This window comes from Chamaea fasciata, unplaced genomic scaffold (genome assembly GCF_029207755.1).
Source record: "Chamaea fasciata isolate MVZ Bird 193981 ecotype frontalis unplaced genomic scaffold, bChaFas1.0.hap1 SCAF_18, whole genome shotgun sequence".
NCBI classification, from domain to species: domain Eukaryota; kingdom Metazoa; phylum Chordata; class Aves; order Passeriformes; family Sylviidae; genus Chamaea; species Chamaea fasciata.
The window spans coordinates 10,487,839-10,505,113 of record NW_027094103.1 but is presented as its reverse complement, the minus strand read 5'-3'; the positions used below and the strand labels follow the sequence as shown (position 1 = coordinate 10,505,113).

The window sequence follows — 17,275 nt, the reverse complement described above, 5'->3', positions numbered from 1 at the left end:
CAACAACAGCCCTGACACATCCAAAGCAAACCAGGAACAGGCAGAAATGACCTGTGTGGAAAACCAGCCTTTCCACAGCAGGATGGCAAGGGCAGACTTCACCTTGGAGAAACCAGAGAAACACCCCAGTGCTGTTGGGCACTGCCCTTGGGAGGCTCATGGCTGCTCCAGCCATTCCATGTGTCAGCTTGATATTCCTACAAGTATCATTATGGAAAAACAGTCAGCAAACAGCATCTACTCCTCCTCTCTTCCTCCGCTGATCAAAACAACCCAGCCCCAAAAAATGGCCACGAAATGTGCCTGAGCTGTAGATCACAACCCGCAGCAGGAGCAGCAGCCCCTTCCCCGTGGTGGGACAGGACCCATCGACCGCCACCCCTAGGGGCCTGAGGAATGACCCAGCCTCAGGGAATGCAGCCAGGCAGAGAACACAGCCCGGAACAGGCACCTGTGTCACTGAAACTGTTTGGGGAGAGAAAAAAACAAGCCACGGAGGACAAAGGTGTGGCACGGCCAGAGGAGGGATGAGTGTCCCTTCCAGAACAGGCACATCCCAACCGGTTCCACGTGTGCTGTCACCCACAACAGCAATAACAGATGCGCAGGGTGTTGGACAGGGAGGGAGAAAAATTATAGAGCTATAAAGGAAACCACAAGTGTGATTCAAAGGGTGAAAGTAAGTTTGTGAGAGAGCCTTACCAGGTAATCTCTGACATCTGATCTAGCAAGCTCAGCAGAGGTAGTTAGAGGTTTTTGATTAATCAGCTGTAGAGGGAAGGGGAAAATGTCTTCAGAGTAGGAAAATGGCTCCTTGATTCAGAGAAATACATTGAAAAAATAAAGTCAATGGCTGCAGACTTCCCAGAAAATGTATTTGTGGCAAGCAAGTTGCACTCACTGCAGAAGTAGAGGGGACTTCAGTGGGACACGAGGACAGAGCTGGGCATTCCAGTGACAAACTCATTCCTCAGCGGATGCAGCAGCACTGCAGCTGTCGTGGAGCAGGGACAGGGTAGGAACCAGGCACCTCCTCCGAGTGCTGAACACCCCACAGCATTTTCCACACGGCAGTGAAGGACCCCAGGCTGGTCCTGTGGAGGCTGAGAGCAGAGTGCCCGGAGCTGGCACACACCTCACCTGTCCCCACCGAGCCACCTGTGTGGGCCAGGCACCCCCAGCCTCCTGCCCCAACAGCCAGCAGCGATAAAATGGGTTCCCCATTTCACCAGAAATTTAGTTCTCTAATTAAAAACCAGAGGAAATGGGTCTGGTCACAGCTCCAACCCTCTCAGAGCAGCACTTGCACTCAAGGCCAAGGCCTCAGTGCACAGAACAATGAACAGCAGCAGAGCCTGTCCTCCCACGCCCTTGTGCTGCTGCCCGGCCCCAGCAGAGCTGTGGCAAACGCCAGCTCAGGACCAGTGGCCTCACATGCTGTGCTGCAGGAGCTGCACCCCTCGGCTGGGAGGGACCTCTGCCTGAGGCTCCAGACCCAGAGCTAAACCCAACACTGCTGTTTAAAATCACCTCTTGCAGCTCAGACAAATCCAAACCAAGAATCCGTGGGTTTCCAGAACAATTTATTTCTCTACGTCAGGCCCTTGGGAGAGCAGTAGTGTATATGTTGTGATAAACTGACACTGAGAAGATTTAACAATTTCTTCATTTAATAAGTGATTTTCACTACATGATATTGTACACTGTTATCTGTTCAAAAAAGATCAACAGTTTTTAAAAAACAAGATTCTGTGAGAGATTTATATAAACCGGTGATCAAGATCAACACCTCTGGTTGGCTTATCAAGCGAGTTTCTAGGTTTCTTTGTAGAACAAAGTCTTTATGCTGAAATGCACAAACCCCTTCCAGCAGATCCAGAGCCATTTCTGTCACTCCCAGAGCCGTTTGTGTCACTGCCCCGGGACTGCTGTCTCAGCACTGGGATCTGCTCGACTGAACACACGGAAACTGTACAAAAAACGTGTTCACTTTGAGCATGGACAAGCCTTTCTGTTTGCTATTTCCAGCCAGCACTTCCTTTTCTCTCCGAGAGGAAGGCATGGATGGGAAGCCCGGCCAACTCGGCAGGGAGGTTGTGTACAAACGGGTTTCTAAGTGAACTTTGGCTTCAGGAAAGAGACACAAACACTTAAAATAATGGCTTTGTCATTTGAAGTGTATGGAGAGGGATGTGTGTCTGAATTAAATATACATCCTACCAGTGGTGCTGGCAAGGTTGAAGGTTATTCCTAATGTCGACAGCAATAAAACTAATGGGCACATAAGACATTAAAAAAAAAAGCAATCCCTTTAAAACAAAATTGAACGTAAAAAAAGTTCACAGTGGTTTGTATAAACAGCATGTAATCGCTGACAGGAACAATCTCTACTCTCACAGCACACGAGTGCCCTCTTTAGATCCTAAAGAACAAGATTTACACTACTCATGGTACAGATCCTGCCAGCCCCACGTTACCTGGCTGGCAGGGAGATGCTGTGGAGTGTGCAGCTGGAACACCGACACAGGGGGACTTTCAAACGCTTTTCCTGGGAGGGAGGAAGATCTTTCATTCGCTGTTACAACCAGCAAATGCCATTCATCAAATGGAAAGGAAAACCACAAACACATTATCTATTTTGAGCAAGCTGAACAGCACACATAATAGGTTTAAAAATGGAGCTTATAGACTATGATACAAGTCCCAACAAGGCAGTGCCAAAGTGACTATTTCTTGGCTTGTTTTGTGATCATACCCCTGGGAGGTGTTACGGGTCTGCTGGAATTGGGCTTCTTCTTCTCTGCAGGTTTCAAAATCTGAAAAGACAGAGGGGTCATTTAGCAAAAAGTTTTAGGTGTCTTCCAGTCAAACAGTAATTCACTGGTAAAGGCACTACATGGTTCTTCTGGCCTAGTCTCAATGTGCCAGGAAATCAATGTGCTTCCTGCTCTGAGCGAGGCTGTGCCTTGGGATCAGCTGCTCCAGAGCCCACAGCAGTGGGAGCAGCTGACAGCCAACTGCTTTGCCTGGGTGATTTAATTCCAGGATAAAACAGTTCCCCTACTCACACCAGCACAGGGTTATCACGTTTTTGAAGATGTGAATGCAAACACTGCCCTGTATACCTGTGACAGCTGTGAAGATCTATTTGAAACAAGTCTTACTGTTATTTAACAGTAAAACATTGATTCAAAATAGCACAAATTTAATGTGTGACCTCACTAAATAGGAGGGAAGATCTTCAGATACTGTACCTGGAAAGAGCACATTAGTGTTTCATCCACGCTCATCATGGCACCTGCATTATCAAATTCTCCACAGTAATTTGGGGCAGAAAACAGAGTTACCAACTGTCTTTTTGCAAAAAACTCATATCCATCTTCAACCACCTTTAGAGACAAAAGCAGAGGTGTTAGTCTGGGCAGCTTCCTCCTGACAAGGTGCAAAACAACTTTTTTTTCCAGAAGCAGCAGCTGAAAACCTGGCTGTGTTTAAGGAGCATGAGTTTCAAACTTCTACACCAGAACAGGAGCACCACAAGAACCAGCTCAACAACAGAGTCCATTAACACTGAGAAAACCCTTGCTCAAGAGAGTCAGAGTTTATACGAAAACATTCATTATAAAGGCTGTTAAACACTGGGATACATTCAGAGAACCTCACAGGTATTTACAACTTGGCTGGACAAGACCTTCAGCACCTTGGGCTGACACAGGTCTGTCCTGGTCTGGGCTGGACCAGGTGACCACCTCAGATCACAAACCTAAATTATTCTAGGGTTTAATGTACAAAATGAAAATACCTGATGAGCTCTACATATGAGATCCAAATCATGTTTATGGAGAAACTTAGCAACCACTTCAGCACCAAAAGTGAAGGACACTCCTCTGTCATTTTCACCCCAGCCCAAGACATCCTTGTCAGGGTCAGACCACAGGAGATCACACAGGAGGCCTTGGTCTGGTACATCCGTGGGGCGCATGATTCGCCTGATCTGCTCCATAGACTGCAGGTCTGGTGACAAACCTGTTCACAGGGAAGACACAGGCAGGGCCCAGCTGAGTCCAGCTTTGCTCTGCAGCACTGACATTCATCCAGGGCAAAAATAACTTCGATTCAAAGTGATTCACCACTGCCATTCTACGCAGCTCAATGGCGACATTCACTGACGTTTTTTAAATCCAGCATTTGTTCTGAAGCGTTTGGAACACAAGTCACTTTCTAGGAGATTTATTGGAAGCAAGATGAAGCAAGGCCATTTCCACATTTTACAGGATTACAATAGTCTCACTAATATTTTGCAAGTGTCTGATAAAAGAGCTGTTAAATAAAAGAGGCATCAACACCAGGAATCACAGGGAATGTTCACTTTGATGAACAGGCCCGGTAAGATGAAATGAAATATCAAACCAATCTTGTACCATTTTCCACTGATGTGAGTCCCTGGGCAACTGTAATGACTTGCAAGTGATAAAACATTTAAGGTGCCATCTGTATTTTATGACCAGAAAAAGCTGTATCATGTGGCATATACTAATTTTTATAAAGTAAACCCATCAGGTCAAACAGGGCTTGGAGCAATCTGACCTAGTGCCAAGAGTCCCTGCCCATGGTGGGGGAATTCTACTGACTGATCCCCAGGGGTCCTTCCAACCCAAACCACTCTGGTTCTGTGAAAACAGATGTTTTCAGGGCAGACATCAAACTCCGGGTCATCTAAGAAAACCCTACAAGGACTCTATACTCCAAAGGAGAGGCTATTAAAGGTGACTTTTGGTGGAAAAGGAAGAGCAGGTCGTGTCTGAACTGGCTCCATGATTCATAAAACTGACACTCATTGAGCCCAACCCTTCCTCATACATGAGCCAAGGCAAAGAAAAATCCCTAAGTTCTGAAGCTTCAGCAATGTAAACATGAAACTGCCATGACTGAGTTTTCCAGCTCCTCAAACATCACCTAAGGAACTGCTACTCACCCCCATGACAGCAGAATATTTTCTCATCCACAATAGCTGCAATTGGTAAACAGTTAAAACAGTCTGTGAAGGTTTTCCACAGCTTAATATTGTATCTTCTCTTACCTAGAAGAGATTGAGAAAAAACCCAGTCAGTGTGCTTTTCTAACACAAACACAACCAACCTAACATAGATCAGGTTGACTTTTCTGACTTACTTGTTTACAGACAGTGGCAAAGGTGCCACACAGCTTCAAGGACACCCTAAGTCTGTTCAACAGCTGGCAACCAGGCTCTCCAAGCCCAACTTTACTTTGGCTAATTATTCCTTAGAGAATTTGATCTACTGCAGAAGATCTTGGCATTTGCCATTTCTTTCAGGGGAAGCCAGCAACTCCTGAAAAGCAGATTTTCTTTAAGATTCTGCTTTACCACATAAACTCACTTTTGGCAAATAAACGGGACTGAAAATGAAACAGGATTGAACAACAAAATTGCCACAGTTTTATGAATTTCAAAGGGACTCTCCCAGATATGAACCCTGAACATATTTGTGATATATGACTAAGCCTGTGATTAATCTCTGAGGAGACAACTCTGAAATGCCACACATCTTTGTTTCCTCACAGGAGGAGAACAAGACATGGAGCGCACATCTTGTCATCTGCAAGCCAAGTGTGTCCCACCACACAAGTTCCGACATGCTTCAGTGCACAATTAATTTAACAGGATCATCTCTACGTTATCTGGATTAAATCATGTCCTTTGCAACAGGAACATTGGTTTCTACTTCACAGCAAAATTACTTGTTGTGTTTGGGTAAGGTCTACATACAGCCCCCATCACACAGTCCGTACATGTCACGAGATCAATGTAACAGAGGTGAGCCTCTGTAATGCACATCAAATTAAATTCTCCCATCTCCCATGAGATGCTCTTATCTTAGGAGTTTTACCAGTGAGAATTGTTAGTTAACACAGCAGCCAACAAATAAAATTACCCACTTGGTTGCTGCCAGAGGAAGGACAGTCTCCCCTCTCTAAAACAGGCCAAGGAGCCCTCTAAAGAGCACAGAGGGCATTTCAAGCTAGGAAGGAACCATCCAACACTGCCTCCCTGCTGTCCCCAGCAGAGGCACACACGCCTGGTACTCACATTCATCATAAAACCCATAAATTCTATTGATGCTGGCACATTCGTGGTTCCCTCGGAGGAGGAAGAAATTCTCAGGGTATTTAATTTTGTAGGCCAAGAGCAGACAAATTGTTTCTAGAGATTGTTTTCCTCTGTCAACATAATCACCAAGGAACAGGTAGTTGCTTTCTGGTGGAAAACCCCCGTATTCAAAGAGTCGGAGCAAGTCATAGTATTGTCCATGGATGTCACCTGCAAGGAGATTCAGACATGACACTTCAGTGACCCCTCACTACATTCACTACTGATTCTAAAGAAAGAACAAATCAAAGATGCTTCAGAAAGAAAAAAAGCTTGCAGTCAGATACTGTTCATAACATGCTTAAAATGGCAGTTAATGTATATAAAGTTATCACATTTTGACATCTATGCAATGGTAGTTACACAAAAATATTTGTGTGTATTTAAAAAAAAAAAAAAAAATCAAGATTCCAAGAAGCCAACTGTGTTTTCTTGAAACACCCAGTAATTCAAATTCTAGCAGGGAAACTGCATCAAAAATTAAATTGGTATTTCTGCCTTTGGTGTAAATCATGGGTTTGTTTCTGACAAGCAGAACACTAAATTGTGATTTTAGACTGGCAATATTATAAATATGAAATGAGCTGCTTTAAATTGAAGTAAATCCTCTGTTTTAGAGTAGTATAAACTATTTGCTGGAAGCTTTCAAAATTGCATTTATTGAGGCTTTTGTGTTGACATTCTTCATTCTTTTAGCATAAGTAGACATGTGCATGTGTGCAAAATGAGCACTGCTGTATGCAATATAGTGAAACCAAACTAGAAAGTAATTCCAAGAAAGAGCAATTGAAGTTTCCAGCAGGATTTTAAAATACAGTCAAAGCACTGTTCAGCTTTGCATGGCAGCACATTAAATGTTGGGGTTCCTCATTGTTCTTGTTCAGGCACAACTGGATCAAACATTATTTATTTGATAACCTCTTTCCAAAACTTCATGTGAATCTCTCCCCCAGCCTGGTGAAACTGGACCAGTTGCTTTCTGGGTTTGGATTATTTTGGTCCTAAGTACAATTCCCAGATGTTACCACCTCTCCACTCCTCTGCCCTACATATCCAGCAGGGTTTTATTTTGCCTTTTGCTGCAATTATTTGTTTAAGTATTAGTAAGTGAACGTAGCATCTGGCACTTGTTCTCTGCTTATGGTCTGCATTTACCTGACACCTCCCCCAAGATCAAACCAAAATTCACAGTACTCACCACAGATTTTCAGTGGAGCTTCAAGTTCTAGTAGAATAGGCTGACTCAGGAAGATTTCTCTGGATTTCAAGCACAGTCCTCTAATTTCATTCTCTTGAAGTTGGACGTTTTTGCCTGGTTTTGATCCTCGCACTGTCAGGAAGAGTCACAAGTCAGTTATCAAAACCAAAAGCACTCCTGGTGTTATTTTAAGAGTCTGACAAAATGCCAGAACAGCACTGAATGAGAAGGTACCAGGGTAGGATTGGTGTGCTGGGGTGAAATGGCAGTCCCAGGGAAAGGGGAGTGTGTTCTGTTCCAGTCGTATGTTACTTTCATTTAACAGAATTCATGGCTCAACACTTCCCCCGTTAAAAATGTCACATTTTAAATAGCATCAGTTCCGTTCTGTTTAGTTCTAAACCCCACCTTGGACAATGTGACTATTTACATGTTATTTTTTAATGAAGCAGTTATGTGCTTGCTCTCTGGAAGCTGTCTGAACTTGAGCAAAGGGCGTCTGCCACTCAGTCACCAACAAATGTGCAAGTCTCCCCAAACCAGCAAATCACCTCGCCCAGGGCAGCACCTAAACAAGGCCACAGCACCAGTAAATCCTGTACTGCCCAGTTCTACACTGCAGCTGGAAAACAGGGAGGAAAAATACACACATGACTGGAAGGTAAGGACTATCAGTAAGGAAATAGGTTTGGATCATGATGACAAAACAGCTGCCATCATCACTGCCTTTGAGCAGGGTAAAAGACAAGCCAGTAGGAGACCAATCTCCCAGTCCCAAAGCACTTCCCCCTCCCAACTCCCATCCTTCACACCCTTCCATCTCCCCCACTGCAACAGCTCAGGACAGTTTGTTCCTTCAACATCCATTAAAGCTTTCCTTCCTGCCCTGGACAAGGACATCAGCCTGGCCTGAACAAGTTTCTGGTGCCCAGAAGTACAAAGGACATTTCGACAGAAGCAGTACTGTAACTACAGCCCAAATCACACACAACAGCATTTATCAGGGTTTAGATTGGATTAAAAAAATTCTAAGTATGCCATTACTGGTGAAGCCTGTATTTTTATTTGGTGTCAGAACCAGTGACAGCATGTAACAGCGATAAGGCTGAAGATAAAGGAAGGAGTAAGAGCAGCAGTCATCTTCTACAATGTAACTCATTGGCTCAGCCACAGCAAAGCCAAATCACCAAGAACTTGAGTCACAGCTGGCTGGAAACGCTTTGACAACACCTGCAGAAACAAAATCCCTCCACTGCTAAGGCTGCCAGGATAGGTGACTTACTGTGAGCAACTCTATGGCATTGAGACTGAAAAATCCTTATCCAAACCCTAACCAAAAAGGTCTGGTCTTTAATTGCAGAAAAAGCAAGCAACATCCTTTCAAACACAAGACCCCAGGCAGTATTCCGGAAGTCCTGAATAACTTAGTAGCTAGCTACCACTTCAGTCTAATTCCTTTGCTACTGTTTAACCTCCAAGTGTGAAATGGGAAAGCTCCAGATGACTCAAATCCCTGCCACCACTGTGGGCCAGGCGCTGAATGAAGCCAAGTGAGAACTGCAGTGGGAAAGGCGGGGGGTGCTCCAGGCAAGTTTTAGGAACAAGAAGAACAAAAACCAGTTGTGTTCCAATTTCTCACTAGCACAGAAGCTTCTGACTTTTCCATAGGCCTCTGATCAAGCACAGCAAACACTGTTCAGACCATGAGTAAAATAATGACTGTGTAACAGCCATGAAATCCGTGACACTCATGGTGTTCCTGCTGCAGCAACCCTTCCCTGAGTCCCAGAGACCCCATCAGGGGGGCACTGCAGGCCTGCACAGCCACTGACAGTGCCCTAAACTCAGCATCCTTCCTCACACAACCCTCTAAACAAAACTCCAGTTCAGGCTCACAGTGACATTAGTGCAGGTCAGAAGTCACGGCTTTAACAGTGTTCTCTTTCAAGCTCTACCTGCTCCCTCTGCTCCTCACTGCCCACGTGTTATCACTCAGCACTGACATTACCTGCCAACACTGGAATTACCACTGCACTTCATGTCTTTCATTAAAATCTCAGAAGTAATGAAGCATGTAAATGGAAGTTAAATCTTTGTCACAGCAGTTTATCACGAATGAGGCTTTTCAGCCACACAGTAATTTTTTTCATCCATACAGTAATTTTCCAAAGACTCCTGAGCAACAAGCAAACTACTCAAAATGCCAAATATCCAGAAGCAATAAAGAACAGACATTTTTAGAATTAAGTGATAAACTGGCTGAACTGTAAATATAAAATGGATGGTCACTTAATCACAATTTTACAATTCATCTTTTTTTTTTTTTTTTTTTTTTTTTTTTTTTTTTTTTTTTGAGATAATATAAAATACTTGTATTTAGTTTTCTGTGAAGCTAAAAATCTAAATTGCCATGATTTGGTCGTCTTAGAAATTGCTAAAACCAAACCCCGTACTTCACATCCATAAATTAAAAAGTACAAAATATTATAAAGACTATGCAATGCACTGAGTCACTAAAGCTCATGAATAAACCATGTGCATTCATTTTTGCCCAAGATTAAATGAAGATCTGAACACTGTTTCAGACACAGGTTTTCTAGGTTTTTCCAATACATTTTTATTGAACTGATATAATCTTCACACAGTTTTAGTCACCTGCCTGTAGAAAACCTTGACAAAATGAAATGATGCTTTGCTGCACTTCCCAAACTCACTGGGACAAATGCCATGGATGAAAGAACAGGAAAACTTGGTTCAGCTCTGCCTGCCAGTGACATTTTCAGCACTTTGTCCAACATGGAACCTGCACAGAGGAGACCAATGTGTTCAATTTCTTGTCACATTATTAGCCTGTATGTCCTGAAAAGCTGGGAAAACAAAAGTGGGTTTGGCTTCAGAAGAATCAAAAATGCAGAAGTGGATCTTGGTTTGAGGAATCTGTATTTTTAGTGCAAGGATTTAGTGCTCATCCACAATGAAAGATCTGACACAGAAATGCAGGATATTCAGCCTTAATGACTTCTTAAAAGGTTTCTCTGGGTCTTCAAGTTACTTAGTCCTTCTAAGAAAGGCAAAAACAATACATTATGAAAAATGTGTTGTTTACAGTTTGTTTCACTGCTTTGGACCAAAACAAGGCAGCTTGTGGAGATCAGACAGGATAATACTAATTGACAGCTTGGTCATGAAGTCAAAAGAGCAGCTCGATAGTACTGTACAGGCACATTTGCCCTTTCAATGCATAAAAAAGTAACCTCTCAGAAATGACAGCCTGGAACTGACAGTGGAACAAGCTAAAGATTAATCATTTGGGGAAAAAAAAAGTCAGCCTACTTCAGTGGTATTTTGTGTCTGAACCCATTGTTGCAGCATTTCCAGACAGCACAATTTTTCCAGCATCTTCAGGCAGAGATGCTCCTGTTCTTAGACGTAATTTCTCTAGAGCCTGAATTTCAGTGTCCAGTCTGGGCAGTCCTCTAACAGGTAAAATCTTTCTTACTCTACAAATATGAGAAGATGTGAAAAAATAAGCTCTCCACTCAGTGGAAACAACTACAGAAAAAAACCCTCCCTGGAGCCTGGATGATCTCTGCAGAGGTACTGCTCTGAACACAAGGGTCCACTGTTAAAATTATCATTGATTTCCAAGACAGGGAGAAACTGATGGAAACAACAAGACACCAACTCTAAAAATGAGTGTGTTATAAACAGAGCAGTATGACAGGCGCCCAGCAGAGGGGGAAAGGAAGGAAAAGGAAGAAGAGCAGGAACTTGAGGCACCCTGTCATTCTGGAGTGAACAAACAGCAAGTACAAAGTGTAGCGGCAGCTGCCAGGAGTCAGAACAGTGCCTGAACTATTCTCCTTTTCCCTGGGAGGGATAAATGGGTCAGGAGCTGGGGGATCCAGAATGTACAACAGTCTGAGGCCATATGCATGCAGAGTACAACAGACTCCCACATCCCAACCCACCCCCTGCGTTTTCCCATCCTCCCTTTGGTGCCACACAGTCCTTTACGTCAGTCAAGGTTAATATGAACGAGACAGATACTGGGAGAAGGATTCCAAAATAGCAGGAAGTTCAAAAATGCCAGAAATCGCAGTGATCCAAACATCTCATTTCCATTCAGTTATTGCATTAAAAGCAGCAGCTGAAATACTGTCAACTGAAGTGTGAGAATCAAGTTCTCCTACAGGAAATGTTTTAAGAGAAATAGTCTATCCACAGGTCAGTTCATTTTTCTGGCTTATTAAACGAGTCTCTCAGTTTTACCATATTTTACGTTAAGATGTCTGCAATCATAGTGACATTTCCAAAAATACTGCAGGTTGGTTTTAATCTAGTTTTTAGCAGTTCCTGATGACAGTTTCACAGTCAGTTTTGCACCACAGGCACAAAGGGAATAAATAACTTGAAAGTGGCTGACGTAAAAAAGGTTTTACTTTACTGCAGGCACCACCAGCCTTCATTTGATCACTTCAAATCCAAAACTGAAATGGAAAAGCATCTCCTCAGTGCACAAGGCTCTGTAAAGTTCTCAGCTGCTTTCTAGTATGTCAGAAGTTCACAGCAGTGTTAGCAAATGGAAAATTCTGCATGACTACAAGTTTTTAATCTGGTAATGTATTTCCACACTGCAGACAGGTGAGGAGCAACAGGTACTCACACTGCTCACAAACAGAGGGGACAAATTCCTCCACTTCACTCACTGGACAACAGAATTTAAAAGACTTATTTGAATCCATAGCATTGATAAGAATCTAATGCTTTTGTCTTTGGAATTAAGAGTTTCCATTTCCCACTCTTAGAAAGAAACTGCTGCACCACAGCAGGAAACAATTAACATCAAGCTACACAAACTAGGGAAAATGATATGGTTTGAGGTCAAAAAGTGTTGCTTGTCCATGAGAAACTTCATCACAGCATCCCAACTCATCCATGAGGAAATGTGACATTTCAGATTAACATCTCTGAGAATCACTCTTACCCCAGCATATGAAGCTAAAGGGCAAGCAACCCTGCAGACCCAATTAATGCTGTATTTAGCAGAAAGGTGAAAAAAAAATTACAGGACTGCATTTGTGAGAAAACATCTTCTCTGTGGTGAGCAAGATCTTATCCATGCTCTTTAGCTCAACTATTTTTAATAAGTAGATGATATTCTTTCCCCGTTTAAAGCAAATTAAGAGATAATATCTCCTTGACATCTCCACAACAGGCTTTACTGGGAATAGAAATCTGTGGGTGTATAAACAGAAATGTTTAAGGATTTAAGAATCTTTTTGCTGATTTTAGTGCACTAGCCAGGATTTCAGCTTGCATGGCTACCACTGTTGTAGCCTCATGTGGCTTTATCCATTCATTATTCAAATTTCCCTTGCAGAGGATGCAGCACAGGAGAGATCTGCAGAAACACATTTCAATTTGGGTCACTTAGGTATGCTGAAATTGTTATTTTACTCATTATTTATTGTTACCATGGTAAGACTTCAATCCTGTTTTCTAAATAGGTGTAGTGAGCTCCAAACCAGAGCCCAGTTATGTGGAAAAGCTGCCAGCACACGAGATGAAGGAAATGGATAAGGAGCTCAGGTTTTAGGAGCCCCATGTGACATGACAGAGGAAGGAAGCCACGCTCACACTCAGGAGTCTCGGGGTTTGTCACTCATTCTTTACTGAGGCAAGCAGGAATTCTGCCATTTCCTGGAACCCTTCCCAACACCACACAGGTGCCACTGATTTTTTATCTTACAAGGAGTTTTTTAGCATCTCCTTGTCTGCTGGTATTTTTGACTGGGCACATACAGCTGCAGTTGCTGCCTTCAGTACCCCTGCTCTCATGTTTGACTCGTCTTATTCCTCAGGAAGGTGAATTAGTTCCATTAATATTTGAATTTTTATCTAATATCAAAGACACTTAAAAACATTTCAATACCCAGTGCAGGATACTGTTACTTACTACACTTTACAAGTCTTATTCTTGTGGATATTACAGTTACCAAAAGTCACAAAGTCAGACAAGCTGTACTCAGGAAATTGCTCCTAGCAGGACACAACCCTCATCAGTGAGGAAGGGAGAAAACATGAATTCAATTACAGAAAAAAAAAAAAAAAATTAGTATTTTCAATGTTTTCCTTGAATGGCTTTCCCAGGTAGAGAACAATGCTACTGAAAAATGTTTTTTTGTGACATTTCAATGCCAAATGGTTCTGTACTACAAACAATTGGAGCAAGGAAGACTCTTCAAATATTTGCCTTAGAATGAGAAGCTGAAGTATGTATTTCCAGGCCTCTTAAAGAACAAGCTAATAATTTCACCTAAACAGCCTAATGTGGGTGGGAGAACATCACTATTTGGGGGGAAAGCAGGAATAATGTCAGCTGAGCAGAGGAGTCAGGATAGAAAGCAACTAAAATCCCTCACAAATACATTATTAATATCCTGTATTAAGCACAAAAGCAGGAGTAATTTATTATTCACCCTTCACTTTACCTCAACCATTAGACTCGATTCACTGCTTCTTCCAACAGGGCAATGCTAAAGCACATGAGAAAACAAATTCCTAACTGAATCTGCTCACTGATTTCCAGTATTTCATCCAGAAACTCCTTAGTACTGGGGTTTGTCACCTTTAGAAGGGGCTAAGCCCCCTGCTCACACTCTTTAAATTTTAGTAGCAAAATCACCTAGAGTTAACTGCTATAAATATGTGTAAGTATTTGAAGTTTAAAGAGAGCTATAATGAAATACCAAATTGCTCTAAAATTACAGCTTGCACAAGGATTTGGGCAATTCAGCTTGTGAGCTGATGATTAAACCAGATTTTGCAGTGTTTTCAAGCCCGAGTATGATTTTAATCTGTGTGCAGCCTTGTCTGAAGGGATATTGAGAGCTCACGGGCACACCACACTTTGTGTAACTAACATGCCCTTGTTCTACCAGAACTGCACGGAAAAACAATCATTTGTTTGATCCAAATCTAAAATGCAGTGTGCGCTAAAATGCAGCAATGTTTTAGGAAAAAAAAGTATAGAAATGACCCTGAAAAAGGTCAGCCATTACTCTCTGTCTGGCAAAGATGTTTAGAACAGACATTTAATAATCAACAAACAACGCACTAACATAGGTTGCTAACACCAGTAATTGTTTTAAATACTGAAAGACAATCATTGCCTCGAGGAATCCAAAATCCCAGCTGCAATATTAATAAAGGAACAAAAATTAATTTCGGTTCTGGCAGCTGATGCAACCTCAGGTAATGTCGGTAATTGCATGAAGCACCTCTTAAAAGATGTGAGCAAACCTTCTGAAGCCTGATTTATGAACTCTTATCTGCTCCAAACATCTAATACTGATATAAACTGTGTAAGAGCAGAACATATTGACATCTTACTACTTTTTGAAACTTTAAACAGAGTAATCACTCGAATTTCTTTCTAGGAAAGGTCTAATCCATGCTTTTAAAAATGAAAATTTACACTTTGAAAACATTGCATTAGTTATGCTAGGGGAAACCAGTAAGAACTGTAACTAATACCTGCAGTTAAACTGAGCATGTATTAATATGTCACCAGACATATGACATATGAGAGCTGACATTTACAAGTCGTATTACTCGATTTTCAGGAAAATCCTGGTCTAACTTCATGAAGGGAAGTCTTTAAATAATTGAAACCAGGGCTGTTTAAATTGGTAACAGGCAAAACCCAAACCGGATCAGAGGAAAAACCCCATTTACTTTTACTTATTCAATGAGCCCATAATTCATCTACAGGATTTTTTAAACTCCAATTGATTTCTAGAGCAGAATTTCTGTTCCTCTGCCTGACCTTTTTCTCTCCAAGCATTACACAAGCAAAATCCTGTAAGAAGGAGAGTGTGTAAGAAAAGACATTTCTTCATCGTTTTTCTCAGCAACATCTCAGCTGACTCCGTGCCAAATGGAAAAAAGTTAAATCCCTGACCAAGCTTTTCAAGAGTAAGTCCAGATGAGAAGCCTGCCCTGGCACACGTGAAGTGAGGCTGGATCAGGATAGCTTCCTTCTCTGAATAATTATGGTTTTCCTTGATGCCTGCAAGAGAATTTGTCACTGGCAACTTCTCAGTCTTTTGCCCTAAAATCAGTCAATCCCAGTCCGGCGCTGATCCCTGCAAGCACAGGGATGATGCTGGAGACACCCCCTGCAACTTCCAGGTTTTCCTCTGATTTACAAACTCCCAGGCAACTCTTTTCACCTCAAAGCACCAACAACAGCAGACAATAAGCCCTTTTTCAGACTGTCTGAAACACCAAACCCCAACCCTCTATTCGCACCTAAAAGCCCACCATATGTTAGGAATTAAGAGCCAAAATCCTGTGGCAGCTTTAATGCAAGCAGCTAATCAAAGCTAAACCCAGCATACACTGAAACCCACAACAGTCTCCTCCCGACTTGCTAAAAAGCTGCCTCAAACACTCTTGAAACACGCTGAGTCTTATTTCCAGAGCCCCACGACTTCCCAGCCATGCACTGATCCCATGTGTATGCGTGAAAGGCAAGAGAACACCCCAGGCTTTTTAAAAGACCCTCCTAAGAAAACACTACTAAATTAAGCATGTCCTCATTCGGACACACGACTAGATTAAGCATCCCCTCAGAACTGCAGGGGAGGAGAAGAGGGCAGCCGGCTGGTCCCGGCATTGCGCCGGGCGATCAAAAGGCAGAAACGCCTGGGAAACACACGGGCTGAGGGGAAAGTTGGGGCTGCGGGGCCGAGCCAGGCGGGGAGGCGGCGGCGGCGACCCCAGGCAGACAAAGCGCCTCTCGCCCCTCCATTTTGGTGCCCCCTCAGACCCCGCCGGGCGGGCGGGACGCGGCGCTTCGGCCCCGCCGCCCCCTCCCACAACGGCGCCGTCCCCGACCCTCACCCTCCAGCAGCCGTTGGATGATGCTGTCGATGTTGAGCTTGTCTATATCCGCCATCGCCTCTCAGCGGCCGGGCGGAGCCCTCCCCGCCGCTCCGCTCGCGGCTTGGCCGGCCCGACTCCGCTCCTCGTTCTGTCGCGTTTTTGCCCTTTTCCTGCTCCGCGCCTTCCCTCGCTCTCTCTCTGCCCCCCCCGCCCCCTCAGCACAGAGCCAGCACTGAACAAAATGGCCGCCGTCCCCTCAGCGGGCTCGCCTGGCGCGCACGGATACTACGAGCGCGACGCGGCCCGTCGGAAACCCTTTATAGGCCGGGCGGGAAGAGCGGGCGGGGTGATGCGGCACGGCGTGCGGGATCCTTCCGTTCCCCGGAGGGGAAGTAGTGCGGCGGTGCCGCCTCCCCGTGTCGCGACAGTCGCAGAGCGGCGGAACCGGTGGTGGCGGTCACAGAGTCCCAGTCCGAATTGTCGTGTACGGCTTATAACCGGACACCACCGTGTCACCTCCATGGCACAAAGTGCCGCGTTCAGTCGTTCCTTGAGCGCTTCCAGGGACAGGGTCTCCACCAGCTCCCTGCGCACTTCCAATGTTTAATCGCCCCTTCTGTGGAGAAAGGTCTGTACCTTGTAGGGTCCCTGCACACTGGGGTCTGCAGGGAACAGGAAGGGGCCACCATGACCCTCACTTCATGCCCCCACTATGGTCATGGCCCCCCACGCCCACGTGTGAGGGAGATGGTGGCTTCAGGTGGGATTTTGGGGCTGTTCACCCCACTCTGGGGCTGGGGGAGCACAGCCCTCACGTCCTTCGCCTCACACTGAGCCGCCTCTGCCTCACGGGTTGAGGCAACGTGTCCTGAGCAGCCCCTCAGCTCCGGAGCACCTTGAGGCACGTGGCTCTGCACCTGCAAATCCTTCAAGAAACAAACATACAGCACTTTCAAGTCCTTGCAGATGAAGGAATTAACCTCCTCGTTCAAAAGCATCTCGCTATCTTATTTTGC

At 44.1% G+C, this 17,275-nt stretch overlaps 1 protein-coding gene across 1 annotated transcript; it reads right to left on the bottom strand.

Annotated features, from left to right (window-relative positions):
• Nucleotides 1–1,566: 1,566 nt before the first annotated feature.
• Nucleotides 1,567–16,528, bottom strand: PPP1CC (protein phosphatase 1 catalytic subunit gamma). Its single transcript, XM_066199498.1, has 7 exons — nt 16,278–16,528; nt 7,368–7,499; nt 6,110–6,340; nt 4,976–5,080; nt 3,803–4,026; nt 3,255–3,389; nt 1,567–2,816 (listed from the first exon to the last, which is right to left on the bottom strand). Exons 1-7 carry the CDS (start codon nt 16,330–16,332, stop codon nt 2,727–2,729), a joined length of 972 nt encoding a protein of 323 aa, XP_066055595.1. The 5' UTR covers nt 16,333–16,528; the 3' UTR covers nt 1,567–2,726.
• Between the last annotated feature and the right edge of the window lie 747 nt (nt 16,529–17,275).